The sequence below is a fragment of the Pelodiscus sinensis genome, chromosome 13 (assembly GCF_049634645.1).
Source record: "Pelodiscus sinensis isolate JC-2024 chromosome 13, ASM4963464v1, whole genome shotgun sequence".
NCBI lineage: Eukaryota > Metazoa > Chordata > Testudines > Trionychidae > Pelodiscus > Pelodiscus sinensis.
The window spans coordinates 31,880,242-31,904,681 of NC_134723.1; the positions used below are offsets into that span (position 1 = coordinate 31,880,242).

General features: G+C 43.8%; 1 protein-coding gene across 5 annotated transcripts in view; it reads left to right on the top strand.

Annotated features, from left to right (window-relative positions):
• Positions 1-24,440, top strand: part of TENM1 (teneurin transmembrane protein 1) — a 1,699,828-nt gene that overhangs the window by 1,616,467 nt on the left and 58,921 nt on the right. For all 5 annotated transcript variants that reach the window (XM_075940969.1, XM_075940972.1, XM_075940971.1 and 2 more), the window contains one exon: positions 1,994-2,148. In XM_075940969.1, the coding sequence (XP_075797084.1) occupies positions 1,994-2,148 (155 nt within the window). The remainder of the gene's footprint in view (positions 1-1,993; positions 2,149-24,440) is intronic.

Consider the following 24,440-nt stretch of genomic DNA (forward strand, 5'->3'; position numbering starts at 1 on the left):
CTCCTGGATGTGCACAGCCCCTTGTTGAGCCTGCTGTGTGCAGCTGCTCAAAGGTCCTGCCGAGCCAGTCAGCCTCTGCCCTCCCACCCCACCCTGGCAGGAACATCTCCCTCCTCCTTCCTTTCACAAAAATTGTGATGAACACAGCAGACGACCACCACTTGGGAGATGTTTGGCTCCCTGATGTCCAGCCAGGTGAGGAGGCAACGGAACCACACCGTCAGATGCCCCAAGGCGCTCTCCACCACCATGCGGACCCTGCTGAGCTTGGCATTAAAGTATTCCTTGGTGTGGTCAAGGTGTCCATTGTAGGGTTTCATTAGCCAGGGCAACAGAGAGTAGGTCATATCCCCTGCAGTGTACGTCAGCTTGTCCACATCCCTGACTCTGATGGTGCGGTCGGAGAAAAAAATGTCGGCATGCAGCTTCTGGAAGACACTGGGGTTGCTGAAGATGCAGGCCTTGCACGCCTTCCTCAACCACCCAACATAGATGTCCGTGAACCAGGCATGGTGGTCGTAACGGCCTGCAGAACCATTGAAAAGTACCCCTTCCAGTTAATGTATACAAATGCCCAGTAGTTGGGGGCACAGATGAGGATGTGAGTGCCATCAGTAGCCTCCCCACCCCCTGCAATTGGGGAACCCCATATTGACAAAGATGGCAACGATGGGGTCCATGTCACTAGGTTGATGACCCTATGCAGCATAGTATTGATGGCCCTCACCACCTGTAGAAGGAAATAAGAGAATCACAGGGTTGCCGGAGGTCCCTCCCCCACACACACCAGGAGCAATCACCTACTTACCCCATCCCTGACAGGGCTTTGTGAACACAGAACTGAAAAACCTCCTGGGCAGGGGGTTTCCACCAACAAAGCAATCCCCACTTTTCCTAGGGTACCCCTTTCCAGCACTTGACCACCCTCCTGGGACAATAACCAAGAGCGATAACCTGCATGACTAGGGCACCAACGATCAATCTCCCCATGCCGAACTGTTTCCTGATGGATCGGCAGCTGTCTGGCATAGCGAGCTTCAAAATGGCAATGGCTACCCACTCCTTAAGGGGGATGATGGGCACATGTGGGTGTCCTGTCACCTTGAGGGCAGGGGCAAGCCACTCAGACAGCTCCAGAAAGGTGTCTTTCTATATATAGAAATCCTGGAGCCGCTGCTGATCGTCCCACCACTCCATAACTATCCAGTGTCCATGCTCCAGATGTAGCAGTGCATGGTGGGGTCCAGCTGCATGAGTTGTTCCCGCAGAGAGATGGGGAGGTTCTCCCTAATGAACTTGGGTTTGCGTTCCTGCAGGGCCAGGAAGGCAGCTTGCAGAAACTGCTGCAGGACCTGCAGCACGACAGACAAGCGCTGTCTAGTGCTCACTGTTTAGCGAGCTGAGATGTCCACAAGGGCAACAAAAGCAGGCAAAGGAATGGGTTATTCTGTCCCTCAAGTAGGTAGGTAAAAGAGAGGAACCTGAGACATGGCTGTACAAGGGGGTCCCTTTAAGCTCAAACCTCAGATACTTCCTCGAGCTGCTGCCTGAGGCTAACTGCTGTCCTATTGCCCTGCCTGAAGTGCTTCCAGGTGGCTTTAAATGCGATTAAGTATCCAATGAGTGTGGACTCTCTATTTCAAAATAGCTCCGTGTTATTTCTATGGGCGGACATGTAGACGCACTATTCCAAAATAAGCTATTTTGGAGTATTTCTTCCTTAATAGCTTATTCCGAAATAAGTTTGCCGTGTAGATGTACCATTATATTCTTCTCTGTGTTATAATATATCAAGGACACTCAGAGCTCTGGATGGGAACCCTTTGGTGAGTTTGTTTAAGGAAGGCTGAAATCTGAAATACAAATTATATTTTATGGAAATTAAAGTTTACTTTGTCAAAATCTGATTACTGTATTCTAAGGAATTAACACAAATGAGGAAATATTTTCATATAGTACCAGTATTAATGCTTTTTTTACTCTTTGCCAACAGGTATCACTGTGGATAAGTATGGATTCATTTACTTTGTCGATGGCACCATGATTCGGAAAATTGATGAAAGTGGTGTGATAACAACAGTAATAGGTTCAAATGGTCTCACATCAACACAGCCACTGAGCTGTGACTCTGGAATGGACATTACTCAGGTAGACCTCACTGATTTTCATGCATTGTTACTATTCATCACATTGTGGAAATGGGTAACTATTTTTACTGTATAAAATAGCCATAAAAGGATGCCCAGTTAATCAGTTAAAACTAGGTGGCACAAGATTTCAGACACATTTATTAGAGCAGTAGTGATATTTGATAGTATTTGGAGCTTACAAACAGATCACTTAAATAAATCTGAGATCTACATATAGAAAAAGTATGCATGTGACTTTCACAAATGGCCCACATATATATTATGTGTAGGGCCCTACCAGATTCATGGCAATGTCTCTCCCTGTGACATCTGGTCATTTGTGTGTGCTTTTATCTTATACTATACTGGTATCATGGGGGGAAAGCAGAGTTTCTCGAAGAGGGGGTCCTGACCCAAAAGATAGTTGCAGGGGGGTCACAAGGTTATTTTAAGGGGGTCATATTATGACCCCCTTACTTCTGTGATGACTTTAGAGCCGAGCAGTGGCTGTTGGCTTAATCCCCATCTCTGAAAGCAGTGACCTGCCAGCAGCAGTGCAGAAGAATGGTAATATCATACTGTGCCATCCTTACATCTGCACTGCTGCCTTCAGAGCTGGGTGGCTGGAGAGTTATGGCTGCTGACTGAGGGCTCAGCTCTGCAGGCAGCAGCATAGAAGTAGGGGTGGCCATGCCGTTCTTTCTTCTGTGCTGCTGGTGACGACTCTGCTTTCTGAACCGAGATCCCAGCCAGCAACTGTGGCTTTCTAGCTACCCAGCTCTTAAGGTGGCACTGCCACAAGCAGCACCACAGAAGTAAGGATAGCAGTAGTGCAACCCTCCATACAATAACCCTGAAAGCCCCCCACAACTTCTTTTTGGATCAGGACTCCTACAATTAGACCACTGTGATATTTCAAATTTAAATAGCTGAAATAATGAAATTTAGAATTAATGGTTCTGTGACCATGAAATTGGCCAAAATGAACTGTGAATTTGGTAGGATCATAATTATGTGTGTGTACAGGTGCTTACATGCTTACACTAATAAATCTATACAGTATGTCTACAGAGATTGCTTTAAAAATTTACAAGCTACTATTACATGTGTCCTTTAAAAGCTGGTGATAGAAGGTAAAATCTGTATAGAAGGTTTAACAATCTACCTTTAGCCTAGCTTTCTGACACTGATGTGCTTGCATCATTTAATAGAGAAGAAAAATGATATATTGTGGCTGGCCAGGTCTCTGCCATGGAGCACTATGAATGGGTTGCTGGAAGAACTTACAAAATAGCAGCTACAGGATACAGAAGCTACAGCTTTTCAATTCATTTTTAAAGTGCTCTTCAATTCTTAATTCAAAGACAACGTAACAGAAATTGAACAAAAAGGCACTTTCCCCATCTGGTTTATATTCAGAACCAGACTGGCATTTATATACAAAACAGACAGATTTTCAGAAAAAGGAATTATTGAATAGTTAATGGGCAGCAACACTAAAAGGCAGATGGTGTCGGCCAGTATCTACTTATTCAATGCTGTCTCCAAAATAAAGTAAAATATATCTGCGTCAAACAATTAGAGGGAGTTGAAACTCAAAACATTTACATTATAGGATGTGTGTGATTATACCTAAGTGTCTAATGGGTTGTTTGGGGTTATTTTTTCCTATGTATTTTAATATTTTGACATTGTAAACCATAGCTGATATATATTTATAGAACAACCCTCTGAGTTGTATCTAATTCATATAAAGGATTTTAATGGTTGCAGTTTACCATGAGGGCCTGATCCTGCATTGCTTGAAATCAAGGGAGTTTCAGGCACACAAGGAATGCAGGATTAATCTCCTGGTTTGTGTATAACAAGCTTCTTGATTTATGGGCCAAATTTGGTCTTATGGGGCAAAACCCTCCCATAGAGAATAGGAAACTGAGACATCCAGATCAGACTGCCTGCCCCATCAGGGAGAAAGCTTTATTCTTATCTTACATAGAAAGTGCCAGGGATTCATATTGCCAAACTAGTGGATGCCCTGGATTACACATGGACTTCTTGTCATTGCTGATGACCCATGCCTTCCCTACATCTGCCTATGCCCATTATCATGCAGCTATTATCTGCCATCTCAGTAACTCTAAAGAATGAGACCTTGCAGGAATTAATTATGCCTGGAGCATATTTTAAGTACTACTGTACTTGGATATATGTATAGCAACTGCCTGCAGCATATGTGTAGCATTAGATACCAGATCAGATATCTCTAAAGTCTGTCAGGAATCTCACTGTGCAGAGAATCTGTTCCCTTGATACCTTGCTTCCTAGCTCTGGATCTGCAATGGAGCCCCATTCCATGGAACTCAGACAGAGGGAGCATCTAAAGTATCATGGGTGAGGAAAAGCATGCCTCTGAGTAAGCTCTTGCCCTAGTCCATGTTGTTCTGCACTGCCATGTTGACAGGTTAGCTCCTTTCCATATGTGAAAGAAAAAAGGAAAATGAGTTCTGGTAATTAAATCCAACTGGTTCAAGGTTGGTGTTCTATAAATAGTACTATCCATGGAAATGGTTTTCACTGCATGTTTATCATCACATAGTGGTGCAAAAGCCATAACAAACTGTGATCTAGATGTATCCTGACTGCAAAAACTAAAATAATTATGAAATGAATTCAGAATGCATGCCAATAAAAATACCAGATATTGGGATTAAAAGGTATCTTTACAAAGGACACCTAAAAGTACTTATCTTTAAAAAGGCATCAAAAGGATCTAATTCCTTTTTTAAAAATCAAAATGAGGTATTAAATCCATCCCACATACATTGTATCACTGATGTCATTTCACCCTTCATCTATTGAATCTTTCCAGATAAAAGCCCTGGAATTTGAATCTGCAATTTATAGAAGCACCTATTTGTTTTTATTACTTATCCTATTGATTTTCCTCACAGTTTATATAACTAAATAGTTCCCAAATGAATGCCCCAGATTAAATGTCCTATGGTATCATTGAACCAAATTCTGTTTTCAGTCATGCAGGTAAATCAGCTTGTCAATTAAATTACTCTACAATTAAGTTGATGACAATTAATTTATCCTGGAACTGTATCTCTGTAGATGAGAGATTATTTGATCAAAATCCACTCTCAGATACACCCTCATCACCATTAACTATTAAGAAGTGACATAGCTGTAACTAAGAGCAGACTTTGCCATCACTACATTAAATTATATTTGGCTAGATCTCAAATAGCATTTACCTCAGGAATAAGTGGTTTATTCACAAATTATGCAATTAAGAAGAATTTGTGAACTAGGTTAATAAAATCTACTCTAAAAATTTAGTTTGCTCTGACAATAAAATGAATGACTTGTTCAAAATGAGTATTTTTTTATTTAGGGCATGTCTACACAGCAGCATTATTTTGAAATAATAACATTATCTTGAAATAACTATGCAAGTGTCTACAAGCCTACTATTTCAAAATAATTTTGAAATAATGGGCGGCTTATTTTGGAGTCCGTAACTCTAATTTCACAAGGAATAACTCCTGTTCTGAACATAGCTATTTCGGTATAGGGTGTGTAGACAGGGCATATGGGGTTATTTTGAAATAAGGGGCCTCCACCCCTTTCCATGGGTGACCTGCTGGCCCTTCTGTTCACACACAGCAAAACTCTATAGTTCCCCTTCCTCTGCAGGCTTTAAAGGTGCAGCTTCGGGGGAAAGGGCTTATGGCACATGGAAGGCCCTGACAGCCCTGAGCAATAAAGCAGCAGCCTGCACAGCTGTCCCTGCAGCCATGAGCCATACCCATGCTCCATCCAAGTCCTTCCTGGCTGCAGCCAAGCAGGCAGCCAGCTCCCAGGACCCAGCCAGGGAACGAAAGAGGTGCAAGCCTTCCTGGTCTGGTGCAGAGATCCTGGACCTCATTCAGATCTGGGGCAAGAAGGAAAACCTCCAGGATCTCTGTACCAGTTGCAGGAATGCCAGCATCTATGGGCCAAGGGCCCACATGCACACTCAGGAGCAGGTACACATGAAAGTGAAGGAGCTCAGGCAGGCCTATGCCACGGCCAGGGAGCACAGCTCCCACTCTGGGGTGGCACCCCAAACCTGCCTCTGCTATGAGTAGCTCTTCTGCATCCCAGGGGGCAGGTTAGTCCCTTCCCGCTGCCTCAGTGGTGGACCCAAGACTGGAGATGCCATTTTCACTTTCCCATGAGGAGGAGAAGGAAGAGGAGCTGGACAAGGCCAGCAGTGTGACAGTGCCAGCCAGCCATGAAGACATACTCGCCCTGGAGCTGGTCTCTTCCACCCTGGATGTCTCCCAGGCAACGCTTGATGCTTGGGAAGGCCCATCAGTTGAGTGTCATTAGTTTCCATAGACATACACAGGTGGAGGTGGCAGACAGCCACCACACATGCCAACCCCCCAACTGCGCATGATCCACAGGCACCAGAGGGCTAACAAGGACCTCCAGAGGGAGTATATCACTGCCCTGCAAGCCCTGCAGCGCTCCATGGACTGGCATGATTGGAGGAGGACCTGCAGCTGTGCCATGACACCTGGTGGAAGGTGCTGCAACAGGGCTGATCCATCTGTGCAGCCTTCCATTCAGTCATCGACCACCCAATGGCCTCTCCCGTGCTGGATCCTGGCCCTCCAGCTTCTCCCCCAACCTACCCCCGTGGACACTGAGAGCACCACATACGAGGCAGTGGCATCACACGATGCAGACGCCACTCCCTGCCCCAGCCCGGACTCTCTCCTTTCTCCCCCACCTCCTCCTTCCACCACCCTTCTCCCTCCCCCAGTTTCTTTCCCCAGTTCCTTCCCAGTTACATTCACCCAATAAAAATAAAAGAGTTGATTGTTTCCAAAGAAAAAGTACAGTTTATTGTCCCTGCAGGGAAAGAGGAGGGAAAGAGAGGGCAGAGGAAGGGAGGGGGGTGAGAGGAAAGCCAAAAAGGGGCAATGCACAGGCCCCTTGTGGGGAGGCCCAGAGGAGAGTGTCACTATGGTCCTTGTGAGAAGCTCTCCCTCGGGGCCTCACGGATTTCCACAGCCCTCTGATGGGCTTGCTGGATAGCAGCCATGCGTGGCTGCTCAAAGATTCTGTTGATCTGGTCAGCCTATGCCCCACACCCTGGCAGAAACATCTCCCTCTTCCTTTCACAGAGGTTGTGGAGGACACAACATACTGCCACTGTCTGGGGGACATTCTGCTTGAGGTGGTCTAGCCGGGTGAGGAGGCAATGGAACCTCTCCTTCCGATGCCTGAAGGTGCCCTCAACAACAATACGGGCCCTGATGAACTTGGTGTTAAAATGTTCCTTGCTGGGGTCAAGATGCCCAGTGTAGGGCTTCATGAGACAGAGAAGCTGAGGGTAGGCTGCATTCCCTACAACACAGACCGGCATGTCCACGTCCCCAACTCTGATGATGTGGTCAGGGAAAAAGGTGCTGGTGAGCAGCTTCTGGAACTGGCTAGAGTTTTGGAAGACACATGCGTCATGTGCCCTTCCCGACCACCCAACGTAGATGTCCGTGAACTGCCCACCATGGTCCAGGAGGGCCTGCAGGACAATCGAAAAGTACTCCTTCTGATTAATGTACTCAGGTGCCCAGTGGTCAGAGGCCCAGATGGGGATGGGGATGCTGTCAATAGCCCTTGGGGTTGGGGTCCACAGTTGGGGAAGCCAATGGTGATGATGGGGTCCATGTCGCCCAGGTTGCTGACTCTGCACAGCAGGATGGTGTTGATAGCCCTGACCACATGCAGAAGGAGAAAAACAGAACCACAGGGTTGCCAGGGACATCAGGAGGCCCTCGAGCCCCACCTCCTTCCCTTATACACACACACCAGGATCAAGCCTGACTTGCCCCTTCCACCATCAGGGCTTTGTGAAGGCAAGAGTGAAAAACCTCCCAAGAAGAGAGCTTCCATCCATCATTTACCACCACCACTCCACCTTCCCTACGGAACCCCACTCCAGCAGTTCAGTTCACGTCCTTCCTAGGACAATAGTAAGAGAGTCAAACCTGCATGAGCATGGCTCTGACTATCGATCTCCCCATGCTGAACTGGTTCCTGATGGATCAGTAGCTGTCCAGCATGGTGAGCTTCCAGATGGCAATGGCAACCTGCTTCTGGGGGTAGACAGTGGGACTCATGTGGGTATCCCATCATGTGAGGGCATTCTGGAACTATTGCTGGTCATCCCACCACTCCAGGACAATTCTATCCAACCAGTAGGAGCTAGTGTCCAGCTGCCTAAGGCAGCAGTGCACAATGTACAGGAGATGATGGGAGGGGTTGGGCAGAATGAGCAGACCCAGAGATCAGAGAGGAATTGCCCCACAATGAGCTGGGGGTCCTGTTCCTGAAGGGCAGGAAGTCACCCACAGAAACTGCAGGAGGTTCACCAAGACACAAAAGAGCTGTCAACTGCTGGGAGGCAGGTCTGGCTCTGTGTCTAGAGGGCTGAGATGTCCATAAGGGGAACCAGATCAGGCAGAGAAAAGATTTGGCAGTCTCTCAATGAGGTAGACAAAAGAGAAGAACCTGAGACATGGCTGTACAAGACCTTTAAGCTCGAGTCTCAGGCAGCAGCTCCAGGAAGTAAGTGCTTCCAGGTGGCCTTAAATGCAATTCAGCATCCAGTGAATTTGGATGCTCTGTTTTGAAATAGCTCAGGGTGTGTCTAAACTACATGGCTCCGTCGATGGAGCCATGTAGATTAGGTTGATCGGCAGAGGGAAATGAAGCCGCGATTTAAGTAATCACGGCTTCATTTAAATTTAAATGGCTGCTGCGCTCTGCTGACCAGCTGATGATCAGCTGTTTGTCAGCAGATCGTGGCAGTCTGGACGCGCCACGGTCGACAAGGAAGCCTTTGTCGACCAGCACAGGTAAACCTGGTTTCACGAGGCATACCTGCGCCGGTCAACAAAGGCTTCCTTGTTGACCCTGGCACATCCAGACTGCCCCGATCTGCCGACAAACAGCTGGTTATCAGCTGGTCGGCAGAGCGCGGCAGCCATTTAAATTTAAATGAAGCCGTGATTATTTAAATCGCGGCTTCATTTCCCTCTGCCGATCAGCCTAATCTACATGGCTCCATCGACGGTGTAGATGCTGTATAGACGCTCTATTTTGAAATAATCTATTTTGGAGTATTTCCTCCAAAATAGCTTACTCTGAAATAAGCGTGCATTGTAGACATGCCCTTACTGAAATCAGGGCCGGACGGAGGCATGGGCAGCTGCCCAGGGCGCCAACTGATGGGGGGGCGCCTGATGGCAGCTGTAAGGGGTGCGCGGCGTCTCTTACAGCTGCCATCAGGCGCCATGCGCCCAGCTCCCGCAGCACCAGCCCGCCCACATCCCCACAGCGCTGGCCAGTAACGCCCTTCCCCTCACGACCGAGGGGCCTACACGGCTGTAGCCGGGCCGCGCATGCACCGTGCACCCGGGGGCGGTGCCGTGTGCCCGTGCCCGGGGCTCCAGAATACCTCGGACCGGCTCTGACTGAAATACCAAACAACTTTTGGAGTAAACATGGAGTATAATTGGCTACTGAAAATACTGCTGCATATAAATAGAACTTTCACTTTGATAGGTAAATTGATTATGAAAAAGTTTAGTGACATATTTCAGTACCAGTTTTGACCAGAAATATGTCTTAAAAATCATTAAGAACAGGTCACTTATTTCCATCTTAGACTTGACTAATGCATTTTCATTCTGCATTTGTAAGGAAAAGGAGATTGGGTTGATGTAGCTCTGTGATGAATTTGCTCTTCTTTTACCTGTACAGAACATAGCTGAATTCTGTTTTGATTACGAGCAAGTCAAATGAATTTAGTGTTCTCAGACAAGTCAAATGAATTAAGTGTACTTGGTCTAGTTACTAAAGGACATATTTTCAAAAACAGTTCAGGGCCAGACATTCCAAGTACTCAGAATCTGCATTTGAAGACAGAATTCCAAAAACAGTCAGTTCTTTTTTTGTACCAGAATATGGGCCAGATTCTCAAAAGGGATCAAAAAAACACCTAATGGGTCTCTTTGAGACATTGGTGGCCAGATTTTCAAGAACCCAATGTACTAGTTTATATTTAAAATCTGGACACTTATCTTAGTACATAAATGAGAGCTGAGCTCTTCTGAAAATGTGGCCCAATTGTAGGTGCTGAGCATTGTTGAAAATCTGGCTGTAATTATCACTTGCCTAATTGATCAAACTGGCAGAAGAAAAAATGGCACAATTAACACCCACTGCTTATGAGAAGCCCATTTCTGAAGCATCACAATTGTTACTGATTATGATTTAAATGTCTCAGAAGAGCTGTTGGGGAAGCTTAATAGGATCTTATTCTTCTCTTGCTTACACCTGTTACAGTTCAGTGGAGTTTATTGGATTTACAATAGTAAATGAGAGGAGAATCAACCCCCTACAAAATGTTTGGTTCTAACAAAGGCTAACAGTATTTTGCTCTGTAATAGGCCAAAATTCAATGTAAAAGAAGAAAAATCAAGAACAATGATAAAGGCCTTACTTCTTTCTATCTTCACTGCTGTGGAGAAAACTGAAGATGGAGTGTTGGTAGAAATGCCCATTTCCAATTCCATCATGTACCTTGTACCCATTATAACTATGTGACTTGATTCTTTACTGCCATGCGTTTTAGTTATTTCCCCTCTACACAGCATAAACTGCTATAGGACTTTATTTGATAGCATTTCATACGCACCTGGTACTCAGCCCATCGGAGATTAAAGTAAGCAGGTGCGCCCAGGTGTGCAGCTTCGGCAAGAGCTAGCTGAGCTACAGCAAGAGCCATCAAGGAGCTAGTTAAACAGTTGGCATGGACCCGGATTGCAATAGGACAGTACCTATAAGAAATTGTAAGTTCCTTTAACTGCTGCAGCCTATACAAATACAAATAACTACAAAGGTTCAAGGCAGTGGAGAATCAACTCCAAAATCTCTTCCTTAGCTTGTAAACCATGGTCTTGACCCTTCACTAATGTCAGTTCCACTATTGATGACGCTTTGCCAGAATAATAGCTTCTGACTGATTGATAGAGTTTGTAACTGTCACCACTGTGTCCTAAACTGAAAGTTCTTATTTGAAGATTTTCTGTCTTGACATTTGCACTTCATCAACCTTTGTTCGGCAGTTCTCCACTTGATGGATCCTATATATATTCTTTTGCTACACCTAAAATTCAAAGTGATACTACAGAATATTTTACTCCTTCACAAAAATGTGACAAGATTTATTTATATTTATGGTCTGTTCATCCAGATCAAATTAAGATATATATGTCGGAATGATGAGTAGGAGGAAAAAGCAGAAGATATAGAGATATTCTTTGAAAGCATTTGAAGCACTGGACACCCCACTTTTAAATCTTTGTAAATTGGCAGAAGGAACCCTACTCATAATGTGCTCAAGATGAGAGAGAATGCTACCAAGTGAGAATAAAGCTGAGTGGAATGATTTAAAATGTGACTTAAGATGTCACAAATGTAAACACTGACAAACCTCTTGTAGTCAGAAGGGTGACAGCCAGGCAAGCCATTAACAATGTCTGCCGGGGGACAAATTTGCATGCTTGAAGACCTATTGAATGGAATAGAAAGCTTATAGAATGCTCTGATATCCCTTGAAGAAAAATGTGAGAACCCGTTTTACAGAATAAATAAAGCAGTTAATTACATGACTTCTGCTGAAATGCAGTCAGATACAATAGAAGATTATGTGGAAGACAGAAGAAAGAGCCCATGAATGAGAGTCAGATGCATATACATACAGCTGCCAATATAAAAATTCATTTGATTTTAGAGTGAAGTACTTTTGAACAGTGCTGAGCATGGAACATAAAAAAGGTATTGCAGGATCATATTTATTTCTTTGGGGAGATTAATAGATCTATTTGCAGGCTGAAGGAAGACACACTATCTCCCGAGAAGTTTCACTACATTTTTTGCTATTGATGAAGCTACAACTTTTTTACTTAAACTCAGTGGAACCACTTTCTTGATCAGCTGAGCAATTTGCCATTGACATGATTAAACATTTTCATTCTTTTATTAATTAACAAAGTTAAGCCACTTGTTCTACTGGAAAGTCTACATCTTCTGGTACATAATTCTGCCTCTTCTTCACATGTTAAGGAAAAGGTCCGAGTAGAAAATCCACCCACTATGAGGAGGAAGAGTCTGTGTGATAAAGAAGTGAAGTGGTCCAGAGACCAATCCCCCTTTCTCATCATATTTAACTTCAGCATTTACTTTGTTTCTTTTTAAACACATTCTTTAAAAATAGCCCTTTGGATTATCAGCTTGGTTGTTTTACAAGAGAGAGAAATAAAACGAGCTCATGTCTATTGATTTGGATGGTATGATAATACAAAAAATAATGTCTATTTAAAAAGGTAATTTAGGAAACACTCTTTAACATATCTAGTATTCCTGTAAATACAGGAGCTATGGAAGTTTCCTAATAGGAATTCTATATTCAAATTGTGCTGGAGACCCTTCTATTAAACAGAGAGAGGGCAGCCACTTTATTTTCATTTTACCAGATCAGTACAAAACTAGATTTAGCTTTTGTTTTTGTCTTCTCTCTCTGAGGCTTATGATGATCTGTTAGTTCAGTCATGTTTAGCGGATGATACTGTAAACAGTCTCTGAGCACCATTAAGAAGGATTTTGCAGAAAGACAGTTGCTGCTGTTATTCTTGAAATTGATAAACAAAACAAAAAGTCTCATTTCTAGACCTTCAGCTATCACTAAGGTCCCTTCTTTAAAGAAATTAAGTTAAAAATGAAATGCTTTTCTTTATTGTCCATGGATGACATAAACCTATTTCTCTGCTATTTCTCTGATAATTATAGATTTTTTTAAGGAAAAACTAGTAATCAGGACCAACATTTTAATTGCAAAAACAAGCTGAGGGAGGATCCCTCTTAGCAGTTGGGAAAGGGAGGGAAGAACCCTTTACTGGTCTTTTTTTCACATCATAAGTAAGATTATACAGGCCTTAACCCTTTTTTGGTTTTGTAAGTTGCCTTTCTTTAGTGGGAGCTAAGGCAACTCAGCGCCTCACAAGATCAAACCCTTAAATAATAATAATAATGATAGCTGCACCTGTGTTGTTTATGCAGTCAGACCCCTAAATAGAAATAAACTTGTTTTTCTGGATGTAATTTTAGAATATCAGATGGAAGGAATGACCAGTTCATCAGAGCCAAATTTCCCTGACAATGAATATGAAATACCATTCACACAGACATATTGCATGTGGTCTGTGGAACTCACTGAAGAACAGCAACAACAACAGCAACAAAAAATCAGAACTTCGTAACTTATTAGCAAGAGAGAAAACTACAAGAGTATTATTTTCTTTGTTGCCTTCATAGTTCTTAGTTTTCAAGGCCCAAGCTGTACAAAATGTGATAAGTCTGAAGAGACTGAAAAGATGTACTTTTTATAAGGCATAGGTAGGACCTTACCAAATTCACAGCCAAGAAAAATGGGCTATGGACCATGAAGAATGGTAGAGAGAGGTTGTAGGGAAGGGTTGCAAGGTTATTTTGGAGAGGGGAGGGGTTGGTGTTGCCATGATTACTTCTGTGCTGCTTTCAAAGCTGGGTGGCCAGAGAGCAGCAGTTGTTGGCCACATGCCCAGCTCTGTAAGCAGCACCCCATCAGTAGCAGCACAGAAGTAAGGCTAGAAATACCATAATTTGCCAGCCTTACTTCTATGCTGGTGCTGGCAGCTGCTCTGTCTTCAGAGCTGGGCTCCCAACCAGCAGCCACTGTTCTTCAGCTGCCGAGCTCTGATGGCAGTACTGCTTCCAGCAGCAGTGTAGATATAAGGGTAGCTGTACTACACCCTCCCTACAATAACCTTGTGACCCCACCACAATTCATTTTTATTCAATTATAACACCATGCAATTTCAGATTTAAATAATGACATTTGCTATTTTTAAAATCCTTTGACTATGAAATTGTTCAAAATAGACCATGAATTTGATAGGACCCTATCCATAGGACTAAATTCTGCCCTAAGTTACCCTGCAACCTGAGGAAGTGAGGGAGAGAGCAGCCACATAAAGGAGGGAGATCACAGATAGCAGCTACAGCATGGCAATTGAGAGAACAAATGTGAGAACAAAATAATGTGGAAGAGAAAAGAAGCTTCTTTTATATTACAAGTTGAGAGAGATAATGGGGTTGCAAGAGGTGAGTGTCAAGAAAAAAATTCACCAATTTCCTACTAAAGAGCACCATTAAGAGGTTAAGTTTTTAGGCATGCATTATAAAATTTGTGACACAGAGAAATATAAATAGAACAACAATGAGTAGCATCTTGTATGATATGTTCTACTAACAATAACAACATTTATAAACCAATTAGCTAAAACAACTGAAGGACATTTTGCTTTTGCAAATTGGGCCTTCATCTCCTGCTGAAACATTCTTTGGGACAGGGAGGATATGCAAAATGAAGTGCCATTTTGGAGATTTAATTTAAGAAGTTTAGTAATGTAGGTCACATTGCAGGAAAATCATAAATGGCTGAACATCATTCATTATCCATTCTATCAAACCCTTGAAGCAAAATGAGAAACTGAACAGCATGTAATGAGAAGTGAGGAAAGTCATGACACTGTTAGATTCTTCGTCTGTATGTACTTCTCTTCCTCCACCTATATCCAAACAAATCTTTGAATAAAGACTATTAGATTACTTCATGACTCTTCACTGCTAAATTTGTGAACCATATCATGGCTTCAGGAGACCAAAGCTTCACTTTATTTCCCATCATAAAGTGTAATAAACCCTTTGGAAGGTTTAATAAAAGGTCTGTCCAAAGTTTGAATACCAGGATAAGCCTGATCCTATAAACCCTGTGTGACTCATGTGAGTTGTTCCTCTAGTTTGCTGCAGCATATTTCAGCTTAACCATTTGCAAGAAAACTGTACATTTCCTGGTAAGGAAGGAAAGAAACATGAAAGGTGAGAAAACAGAAAAATAGGGGGACATATTGGAGAAATGCAAGGAAAGAGAAAGAGGAGGCAAAATGAAGAAGAGAAAGAGGAGGAGCTAAAAAATAGGTAATGAAAAGAAAATGGCAAGGGGGGACATGTTGGAAGATATGCTAGAATTACTGTTCCAGGGATCTGACGTGTGTTTAAAGTACAGTCTTGCAAAGATTTAATGTACAGTAAATGCTTAACTTTACATCTTGGGAGTAGTCCCCTTTGTAGTCAATAACTGTACTCATCATGGGATGTTTTGCATCTGGTTACATCTTTGCAGGATCATGTTGTTACTTTGTTGATTTCATTTAATAATTATGAGGATGAATGTTGATGTCTTGTAATCAACTGAAGTTTTTAAGTACTCAGTTCACACTATCCTTGTTGTGTCTTTGAGATATCATATATGAAAGGAGCTAAAACACACCAAGGACAAGCTCTGCCTCTAACTTTATTATACAGAAAATAGCAAAAAGAAACAATACAGACTCACATATCTATTCCACTAAATGGGGTATATAGCACAGACAATATAGGAATACCTACACCTAGAACAATGCACAAGGTATTCAGCTTTAAGGATATAGACATACATAGTTAAACAACTTACAAACTCATCCAAAGCGCAGAATGTGGTGGTATTAGGGGACTTCAGCTATCCAGATATATGTTGGGAAACCAACACAGTGGGGCACAGATTATCCAATAAGTTCTTGGACTGCATTGGAGACAATTTTTTATTTCAGAAGGTTCAGAAAGCTACTGGGGAGAAGCTGTTCTTGGTTTGATTCTAACAAATAGAGAGGAAGTGGTTAAAAATGTGAAAGTGGAAGGCAGCTTGGGAGAAGGTGACCATGAATCATAGAGCTCCTGATTCTAAAGAATGGTAGAAGAAAGAACAGCAAAAGAGCGACAATGGATTTCAAGAAGGCAGATTTTAGTAAACTCCGAGAGCTGGTAGGTAAGGTCCCATGGGAAGCAAGACTACGAGGAAAAACAACTGAAGTAAGTTGGCAGTTTTTTAAAAGGACATTATTAAGGGCCCAAAAGCAAACTATTCCACTGCGTAGGAGAGATAAAAAGTATGGCAGGAGACCACTTTGGGTCAACTGGAAGATCTTAAATGATCTAAAAATAAAAAGGAGTAGTATAAAAAGTGGAAACTAGGTCAAATTACAAAGGATGATTATAAGCAAACAACACAGGTATTCAGGGGCAAGATTAGAAAAAGCAAAGGCACAAAAAGAATTAAATCTAGCTAGAGACATAAAGGGTAACAAAAAGAAGATGTTCTACAAATATATTAGGAGCAAGAGGAAGACCATAGACAGGGAACTTGGAAATCGTAGAGGTGCTTAATGACTTATTTATTTCAGTTTTTGTCAAGAACATGGATGGTTACGGGATGCCTGACATAGTGACTGCTAGTGGAAAAGAACAAGTTAAAAATTACTTAGAAATGTTAGATTTCTGCAAGTCAACAGAGCCTGATAAAATGCATCATAGCATACTCAAGGAGCTGATAAAGGAGGTATCTGAGCCTTTAACTATAATCTTTGAAAAATCATGAAAGTCAGGAGAGATTCCAGAAGACTGGAAAAGAGCAAATATGGTACCCACCTATAAAAAGGGAAATAAGAGCAACTCAGGAAACTACAGACCAGCCAGTTTAACTTTTGTGCCAGGGAAGATAATGGAGCAAGTAATTAATGAATTAATCTACAAACATCTGGAAAACAATAAGGTAATAGGTAACAGCCAGCATGGATTTGTAAAGAACAAATCATGTCAAACCAATCTGGGTATGTCTACACTAAGATCATTCGAACTAACGCATCCAGACTAAAAAACTAGTTTGAATTAGCGTTTTGCTAATTCAAATTAGCATGTCCACATTAAGTGGACCCTGAACCGGGGTTAAGGATGGCCGGAAGCAGTGCTGGCAGGGCATCAGATGAGGACTTAGAGCATGGAGCTGCTGTCTCAGGCTAGCCGAGGGCTGTGCTTAAAGGGACCCGACCCCCATCCCGGACAGACAGTTCTCAGGGGTGCCCTGCTTGCAAAGCAGTCCTGGCTTGGATTGCCCGGAGTACCCACACTGGGCACATCACAGCACTTGGCCATCAGACCAGCTGCACTTGCCGCAGGCTGCCATCTGGGGAGAGGGAGCAATTGGGGGGCTGCAGGAGACGTTCCACCCCCAGAAGCCCACAGAGCCAGCCCAGTCCTCCCCATTCCTCCCTCATCTCCTTCCACTTACCCTTCCCTAGCCCCCCTTCCTGATGTACAAAATAAAGGACACATGTGTTCAAAAATAGAATCTTTCTTTATTGAACAAAACTCGGGGAGACTGGGAAAAGGAGGTGGGAGAGGGGAAGAGAGAGGATGGGAGAGGGGAGGGCAACTACAATGATGAGGGGTTTGGAACAGGTCCCATATGAAGAGAGGCTAAAGAGACTGGGACTTCTCAGCTTAGAAAAGAGGATACCGAGGGGGGATATGATAGAGGTCTATAAAAGCATGAGTGGGGTGGAGAGGGTGCATACAGAAAAGTTCTCCATTAGTTCCCATAATAGAAGGACAAGAGGACACCAAAGGAAAGGAATGGGTAGCAGGCTTCAAACTAGTAACAGAAAGTTGTTCTTCACAAAGCAAAGAGTCAACCTGTGGAATTCCTTGCTGCAGGAGGCTGTGAAGGCTAGAACTAGAACAGAGTTTAAAGAGAAATGAGATAAAGTGATGGAGGTTGGGTCCATGGAGTGGTATTATCCAAGGGGTAGTAGTGGTGTCCCTGCCCAAAGTTTGTGGAAGGCTGGAGATGGATGGCACGAGACAAATGGCTTGGTCACTGTCTTCGGTCCATCCCATCCAGGGTCCCTAGGGTTGGCCGCTGTCGGCAGGCAGGCTACTGGGCTAGATGTACCTTTGGTCTGACCCAGTACGGCCAATGTAAGCTCAGGGTCGGGGGGTCTCAGTGGACCACCTTGATTTCCATGCACACCTGCTCCCGGGTGGCCAGACTGGCAGCTCTCCTGACCTAGACGGCCGCTTTCCTGTGCCTAGTGCGGAGGTTGTGGACGAGGTCCACAATGTCCGCACTAGACCAGGAGGGTGCCCACCTCTTGCGGTCCCGGGCAAGCTCCCGGGAGCCGCCAGCCTGGTCCCGGGAAGAGGGGGAGGGCTGGGGGGCATCGGGTGGCTGGCTTGAGCCGTGCAGGGTCTGCTAACTGGGTGCTGGCAGGCTTGCACCTGGCACAGGCACCGTAGCCAGCCCGTGCCCCTTTAAGGGCTCCGGGGCCGGGAGGGGGGCAATAGAGTTTCCCTGGTGTAGGCCAGAGTGGCCACCAGGGAAAGCTGGGGAGGGCTAGCCTCCCACTAGTTCGAATTAAGGGGCTACACACCCCTTAATTCGAACTAGTAAGTTCGAACTAGACTTAGTCCTCGTACAATGAGGTTTACCTAGTTCGAACTAAGCGCTCCGCTAGTTCGAATTAAATTCGAACTAGCGGAGCGCTAGTGTAGCACCTATCAAAGTTAATTCGAACTAACGTCCGTTAGTTCGAATTAACTTTGTAGTGTAGACATAACCTCTGATAGGTTTCTTTGATGGGATAACAAGTCTTGTGGATAAGGGAGAAGTGGTGGATGTAGTATACTTTAAGAAGATCTTCTTATCAATAAACTAGGGAAATACAACATAGATGGGGCTACTATATGGTGGGTACATAACTGGCTGGATAACTGTTCTCAGAGAGTAGTTATTAACGGTTCACAATCATGCTGGAAGGGCATAATAAGTGGGGTTCCACAGGGTCTGCTTTGGGGCTGATTCTGTTCAATATTTTCATCAGTTATTTAGATGACGGCATACAGAATATGATTATTAAGTTTGCAGATAATATCAAGCTGGGGGGGGGGGTTGCAAGTGCTTGTGAGGATAGGGTCATAATTCAAAATGATATGGGCAAACTAGAGAAATGGTCTCAGGTAAATCGGATGAAGTTTAATAAGGACAAATGCAAAGTACTCCGCTTAGGAAGGAACAATCAGTTTCACACATACAGAATGGGAAGTGATTGTCTACGAAGGAGTACTGCTGAAAGATATTTAGGAGTCATAGTGGACGATAAGTTAAGCATGAGTCAACAGTGTGCCACTGTTGCAAAAAAAGCAAACATGATTCTGGGATGCATTAACAGGAGTGTTGTGAACAAGACACAAGAAGTCATTCTTTTGCTCTACTCTGTGCTGATTAGGCCTCAATTTGGGGCAACAGGAATGATTAAAGGTCGTCTGAAAACATGAGCTATGAGGGAAGACTGAAAGAAAGAACTAGGCTTGTTTAGTTTAGAAAAGAGAAGACTGAGAGGGGACATGATAGTGGTTTTCAAGTATCTAAAACGTGTTATGAGGAGGAGGAGGAGGAGGAGGAGGAGACACATTGTTCTCCTTGGCCTCTGAGGATAGGACAAGAAGCAATGGGATTAATTTGCAGCAAGGGAGGGTTAGGCTGGACATCAGGAAAAACTTCCTGCCTGTCCGGGTGGTTAAACACTGGAGTAAATTGCCTAGGGGGGGTTGTAGAATCTCCATCAGTGGAGATATTTAAGAGCAGGTTAGACAATCACCTGTCAGGGATGATCTAGACAGTGCTTGGTCCTGCAGTGAGGGAAGAGGACTGGACTCGATGACCTCTCGAGGTCCCTTCCAGTTCTAGTATTCTATGATTCTATGTACTTAGTTCTATAAATCACATGCAGTTCAACTGTAAGCAGTCTTACAATTGCCGCATAGGAAGTTTTGATCTCGTTCTTTCCCCACCCATAGAGGTGCCCAGAATGCATCTACCAGTATGAACGGTTCAGCTTCTAATTGCTGCAAGCAAGGTATGTGGGGATACCTTGCCCAGTCCCTCCTACTGATTATCCTTCCTACATCTATATTTATACTCAACTTGGCCATTCTAATAATATCTGTAATTGATTACATCTTGTGTCAGATACCTAAAATGCACTTTTTGGGGGCACACCCTTCTACTCGAGATGTTGCAAAACTATGTTTTATGGCTGCATCTGCTTTTTGCAGAAATAAAATATACCAGTTTCCTCTTAGTACTTTTGGCATAGTCATGCTGTAGTATGCTGAATATGCATGATTGTGCAAAAACATTCCTGCTTCAAAGCCCCCCAGCCTTGCCTACTTGCACCAGGCTCAAAACAGTCCTGGGTTATGTTTTATTAGAGATCTTTCATTTGATCAAGACAGACATCCATACTTTGGTCAAGAGAGGGATCCATGCTTTAGTTAAGATAGGGCCATGCAGGCTCCCCCCACAATCCTGCCATTTTTGAAAGCCTTAGCCCTGAGATGTTTTGTATCAAGGAAACTAAGCACGTTTTCATCTTATCCTGAGCCCTTTGCTTTCTGATTATAAGCTGGATATTGGCACAACTATCAAATTGACTGCCATAGATTCGTCTGTGTCACATCTGCCCCATATCTGCCCCAGGCTTGCCTTTATAACTGTCCAAACATATGCCACAGCAGTAACAAACACCCTGCCTTGACATCAACTTAAAACAAGAGTACTCCTCAATACCTGGGTTGTGATTCCAACATTTTCCAGTATGTTTTCTCAAAAGCCCCAATAATGTGAATATTAATCATCTTTGAGTGTTTCTACATGTAATACAGTCTTTTGTTTGTCTTGAATAATACAACCAGCCTAATTATTATTGGCTGTTTAGAGTGTAAACATCAGTACTTGTTTGCTTTCAACATTGGATGACAGATATTTAAAGGACATTGATTTTGTATAGTTACAATATTTATTATGTAAATATGTATAAAAAATTAGATTCCAGAATATTTTACAAGATTTGGTGGATAAAATGAACCTTGAGGGTTTTTTCTATGGAGATGTGAATATTCTCTATATAATCACAATAATCTTGTTGGATATATGTTTTCCTTGATTTCACATGATAATATTTTTTACATTTGGGCACATCTTTTGTTTCCAAAACCTGACTCATATGTAATGGGATTGAGTATTAGGATTCGCCTTATGTCTGCTGATCTGTTTAGGGTTTTTTATACTCTTATGGAAAAGTGCTATGGAATTTATTAGAAAAATGCAAACTTTCCTATAGATTCTCTTGAACCATTCTATACATATTATTAGAGAATTCAGTCTCTGCTCTACAATACTATAAGATGATAAAAAACTGTAAAAGGGGTGTATTTACTATTAAATTCTGCATAGCTGTAGATTAATTCCTATACAGCTATTTCTACCTCAACATATTGGTTTCATCCCTATTAAATTCCAGGAATTTTCCCTAGGGGCAACTTGCCATAATCAAGAAATACTGAATGCCTAATTCTTTCCTCATCCTATCTTCCTTGCATAAGTGAAATTTTTGTTTGCTCGGGCTTACTTATTTCATGATACAGTCCTTGTGGGAAAACTGTCATAGGGTATGTCTACACTACAAAGTTAATTTGAACTAACAAACGTTAGTTCGAATTAACTTTGATAGGCGCAACACAGGCAAACCGCTAGATCGAACTTAATTCGAACTAGGTAAACCTCATTCTACGAGGACTAACGCCTAGTTCGAATTAAGTAGTTTGAATTAAGGGCTGTGTAGCCCTAACCCTAGCCCTCCCCAGCTTTCCCTGGTGGCCACTCTGGGCACCACCAGGGAAACTCGCCTGCCCCCCCTCCCGGCCCCGGAGCCCTTAAAGGGGCACGGTCTGGCTACGGTGCCTGTGCCAGGTGCAAGCCTGCCAGCACCCAGCCAGCAGACCCTGCACCTGGCACGGCATGAACCAGCCACCCGCTGCTACCCAGCCCTCCGCCTCTTCCCGGGACCAGGCTGGCGGCTCCCGGGAGCCTGACCACGTCCGCAAGAGGCAGGCGCCCACCAGGTCTAGTGCAGAGATCGTGGACCTCATCCACGACCTCCACAGTAGGCACAGGAAAGTGGCCATCTAGGGCAGGATAGCTGCCATCCTGGCCACCCAGGAGCAGGTTTGCATGAAAATCAGGGTGGTCCAGAGAGACCCCCGACCCTGAGCCCTGAGCTTAGAATGGCCGTACTGGGTCAGACCAAAGGTACATCTAGCCCAGTAGCCTGTCTGCCGACAGTGGCCAACATTAGGGACCCTGGAGGGGATGGACCGAAACAATGACCAAGCCATTTGTCTTGTGCCATCCATCTCCAGCCTTCCACAAACAGAGGCCAGGGACACCATTTCTACCCCCTGGCTAATAGCACTCCATGGACCCAATCTCCATGACTTTATCTAACTTCTCTTTAAACTCTGTTCTAGTTCTAGCCTTCACAGCCTCCTGCAGCAAGGAGTTCCACAGGTTGAGTCTTTGCTTTGTGAAGAACAACTTTCTGTTATTAGTTTGAAGCCTGCTACCCATTCATTTCATTTGGCGTCCTCTAGTCCTTCTATTATGGGAACTAATGAAGAACTTTTCTTTATGCACCCTCTCCACACCACTCATGCTTTTATAGACCTCTATCATATCCCCCCTCGGTCTCCTCTTTTCTAAGCTGAGAAGTCCCAGTCTCTTTAGCCTCTCTTCATATGGGACCTGTTCCCAACCCCTGATCATTTTAGTTGCCCTCCCCTCTCCCACCCTCTCTCTTCCCCTCTCTCACCTCCTTTTCCCAGTCTCCCCGAGTTTTGTTCAAAAAAGAGCGTTTCTATTTTTGAACACATGTGTCCTTTATTTTGTACATCAGGAAGAGGGGCTAGGGAGGGGTAAGTGGAAGGAGGCGAGGGAGGAATGGGATACAAGACCCTGATGGGAAGGACTGGGGTGGCTCTGCGGGCTCCTCGGGGTGGAAGCTCTCCTGCAGCCCCCCGATTGAGCCCCCCCCCCCCCGGATGGCAGCCTGCGGCAAGTGCAGCCAGGCTGATGGCCAAGTCCTGTGATATGCTGAGTGTGAGCATTCAGGGCACTTCAAGCCAGGACTGCTTTGCTGTCCCTCATCAATTTAGACAAGCGAGCGGAGAACCCCTGAGAACTGTCTGTCCGGGGTGGGGGTCGGGTCCCTTTAAGCACAGCCCTCGGCTAGCCTGAGACAGCAGCTCCACGCTCTAAGTCCTAATCTGTTGCCCTGCCGGCACTGCTTCCGGCCATTCTTAACCTCGGTTCAGGGTCCACTCAATGCGGACATGCTAGTTCGAATTAGCAAAACGCTAATTCAAACTAGTTTTTAAATCTAGCTGCACTAATTCGAATTAGCTTAGTTCGAATTAGTGCTGTAGTGTAGACATACCCATAGTAATGAATCTTTGTTTCTGAAAGCAGTGGTGTTATTCATTTCACTCCATTGTAAGAGTGAATTCTACAACCTCCATCTAGCTGCTGAGAAAATTCTGCCAAAACTCACCCTCATAATCAACAGTTTCATTAGTCCAGATTTTGCTTTGAAAGCTCTGTCCTATGATGCGGTTAGTCCAGAATCAGAATGAAGAATATAGCTGTTGAGAGAGATTAGGATACACGGAAATAGGTAAATCCTGGACAGTCTTGGCCAAGCCCGCAGGAAGCTTTGGTTCTTAAGGCAGAGACCTTTAGTTTGACTCTGTATTCAGCGTAACACACTGCTATAAGCACAATTTCAGAGTGATTTACTCACAATGGCTTGAATTGTTCAGCAGGAAAATGTATGCTTCCTCTGTGTTTTGTGGGATTTTTAGGCTTGGTTGGTGATAGCAGTTTGAGTGGAATGAAAGGAGAAGAAACCAAATTGGAGGATGGAGTTAGAGAGGAGGAACTTAAGGCAGGGGTTGTAAGTGTGTTTAGTTATTTTAGCGATAAAAGCCGTGGTAAGACATTTAATTGAGCCATTTAAAGTTGATGTCACAGAGAATGGTGTCCTCTCTAAAAGGCTTTTGATCCATGAATATAAACATAAAAATTGTTTTGCAATAAACATAAAAACTACAATTTATGTGTGTTACCTCTTCCCTTTAATTGTCTCATCTATCAGTTTATGATTTAGGAAATTAATTCATCCAATATCAAAGAATGTTTTATGGTTCTGCTTCCTAACAGGGAAAAGGGGTTCCTTCTATTTCCTTTGATGGACACTTCATATGTTATGAAATGTATTCCCTTGAAGGAGGGCACTCACATGTCCTCCTCTGCCTTAAAATTCCAATAGTACCTTTGTGCAAGGGTTCTGTAGAGTGCATGGCTGTGCACAAATCCTT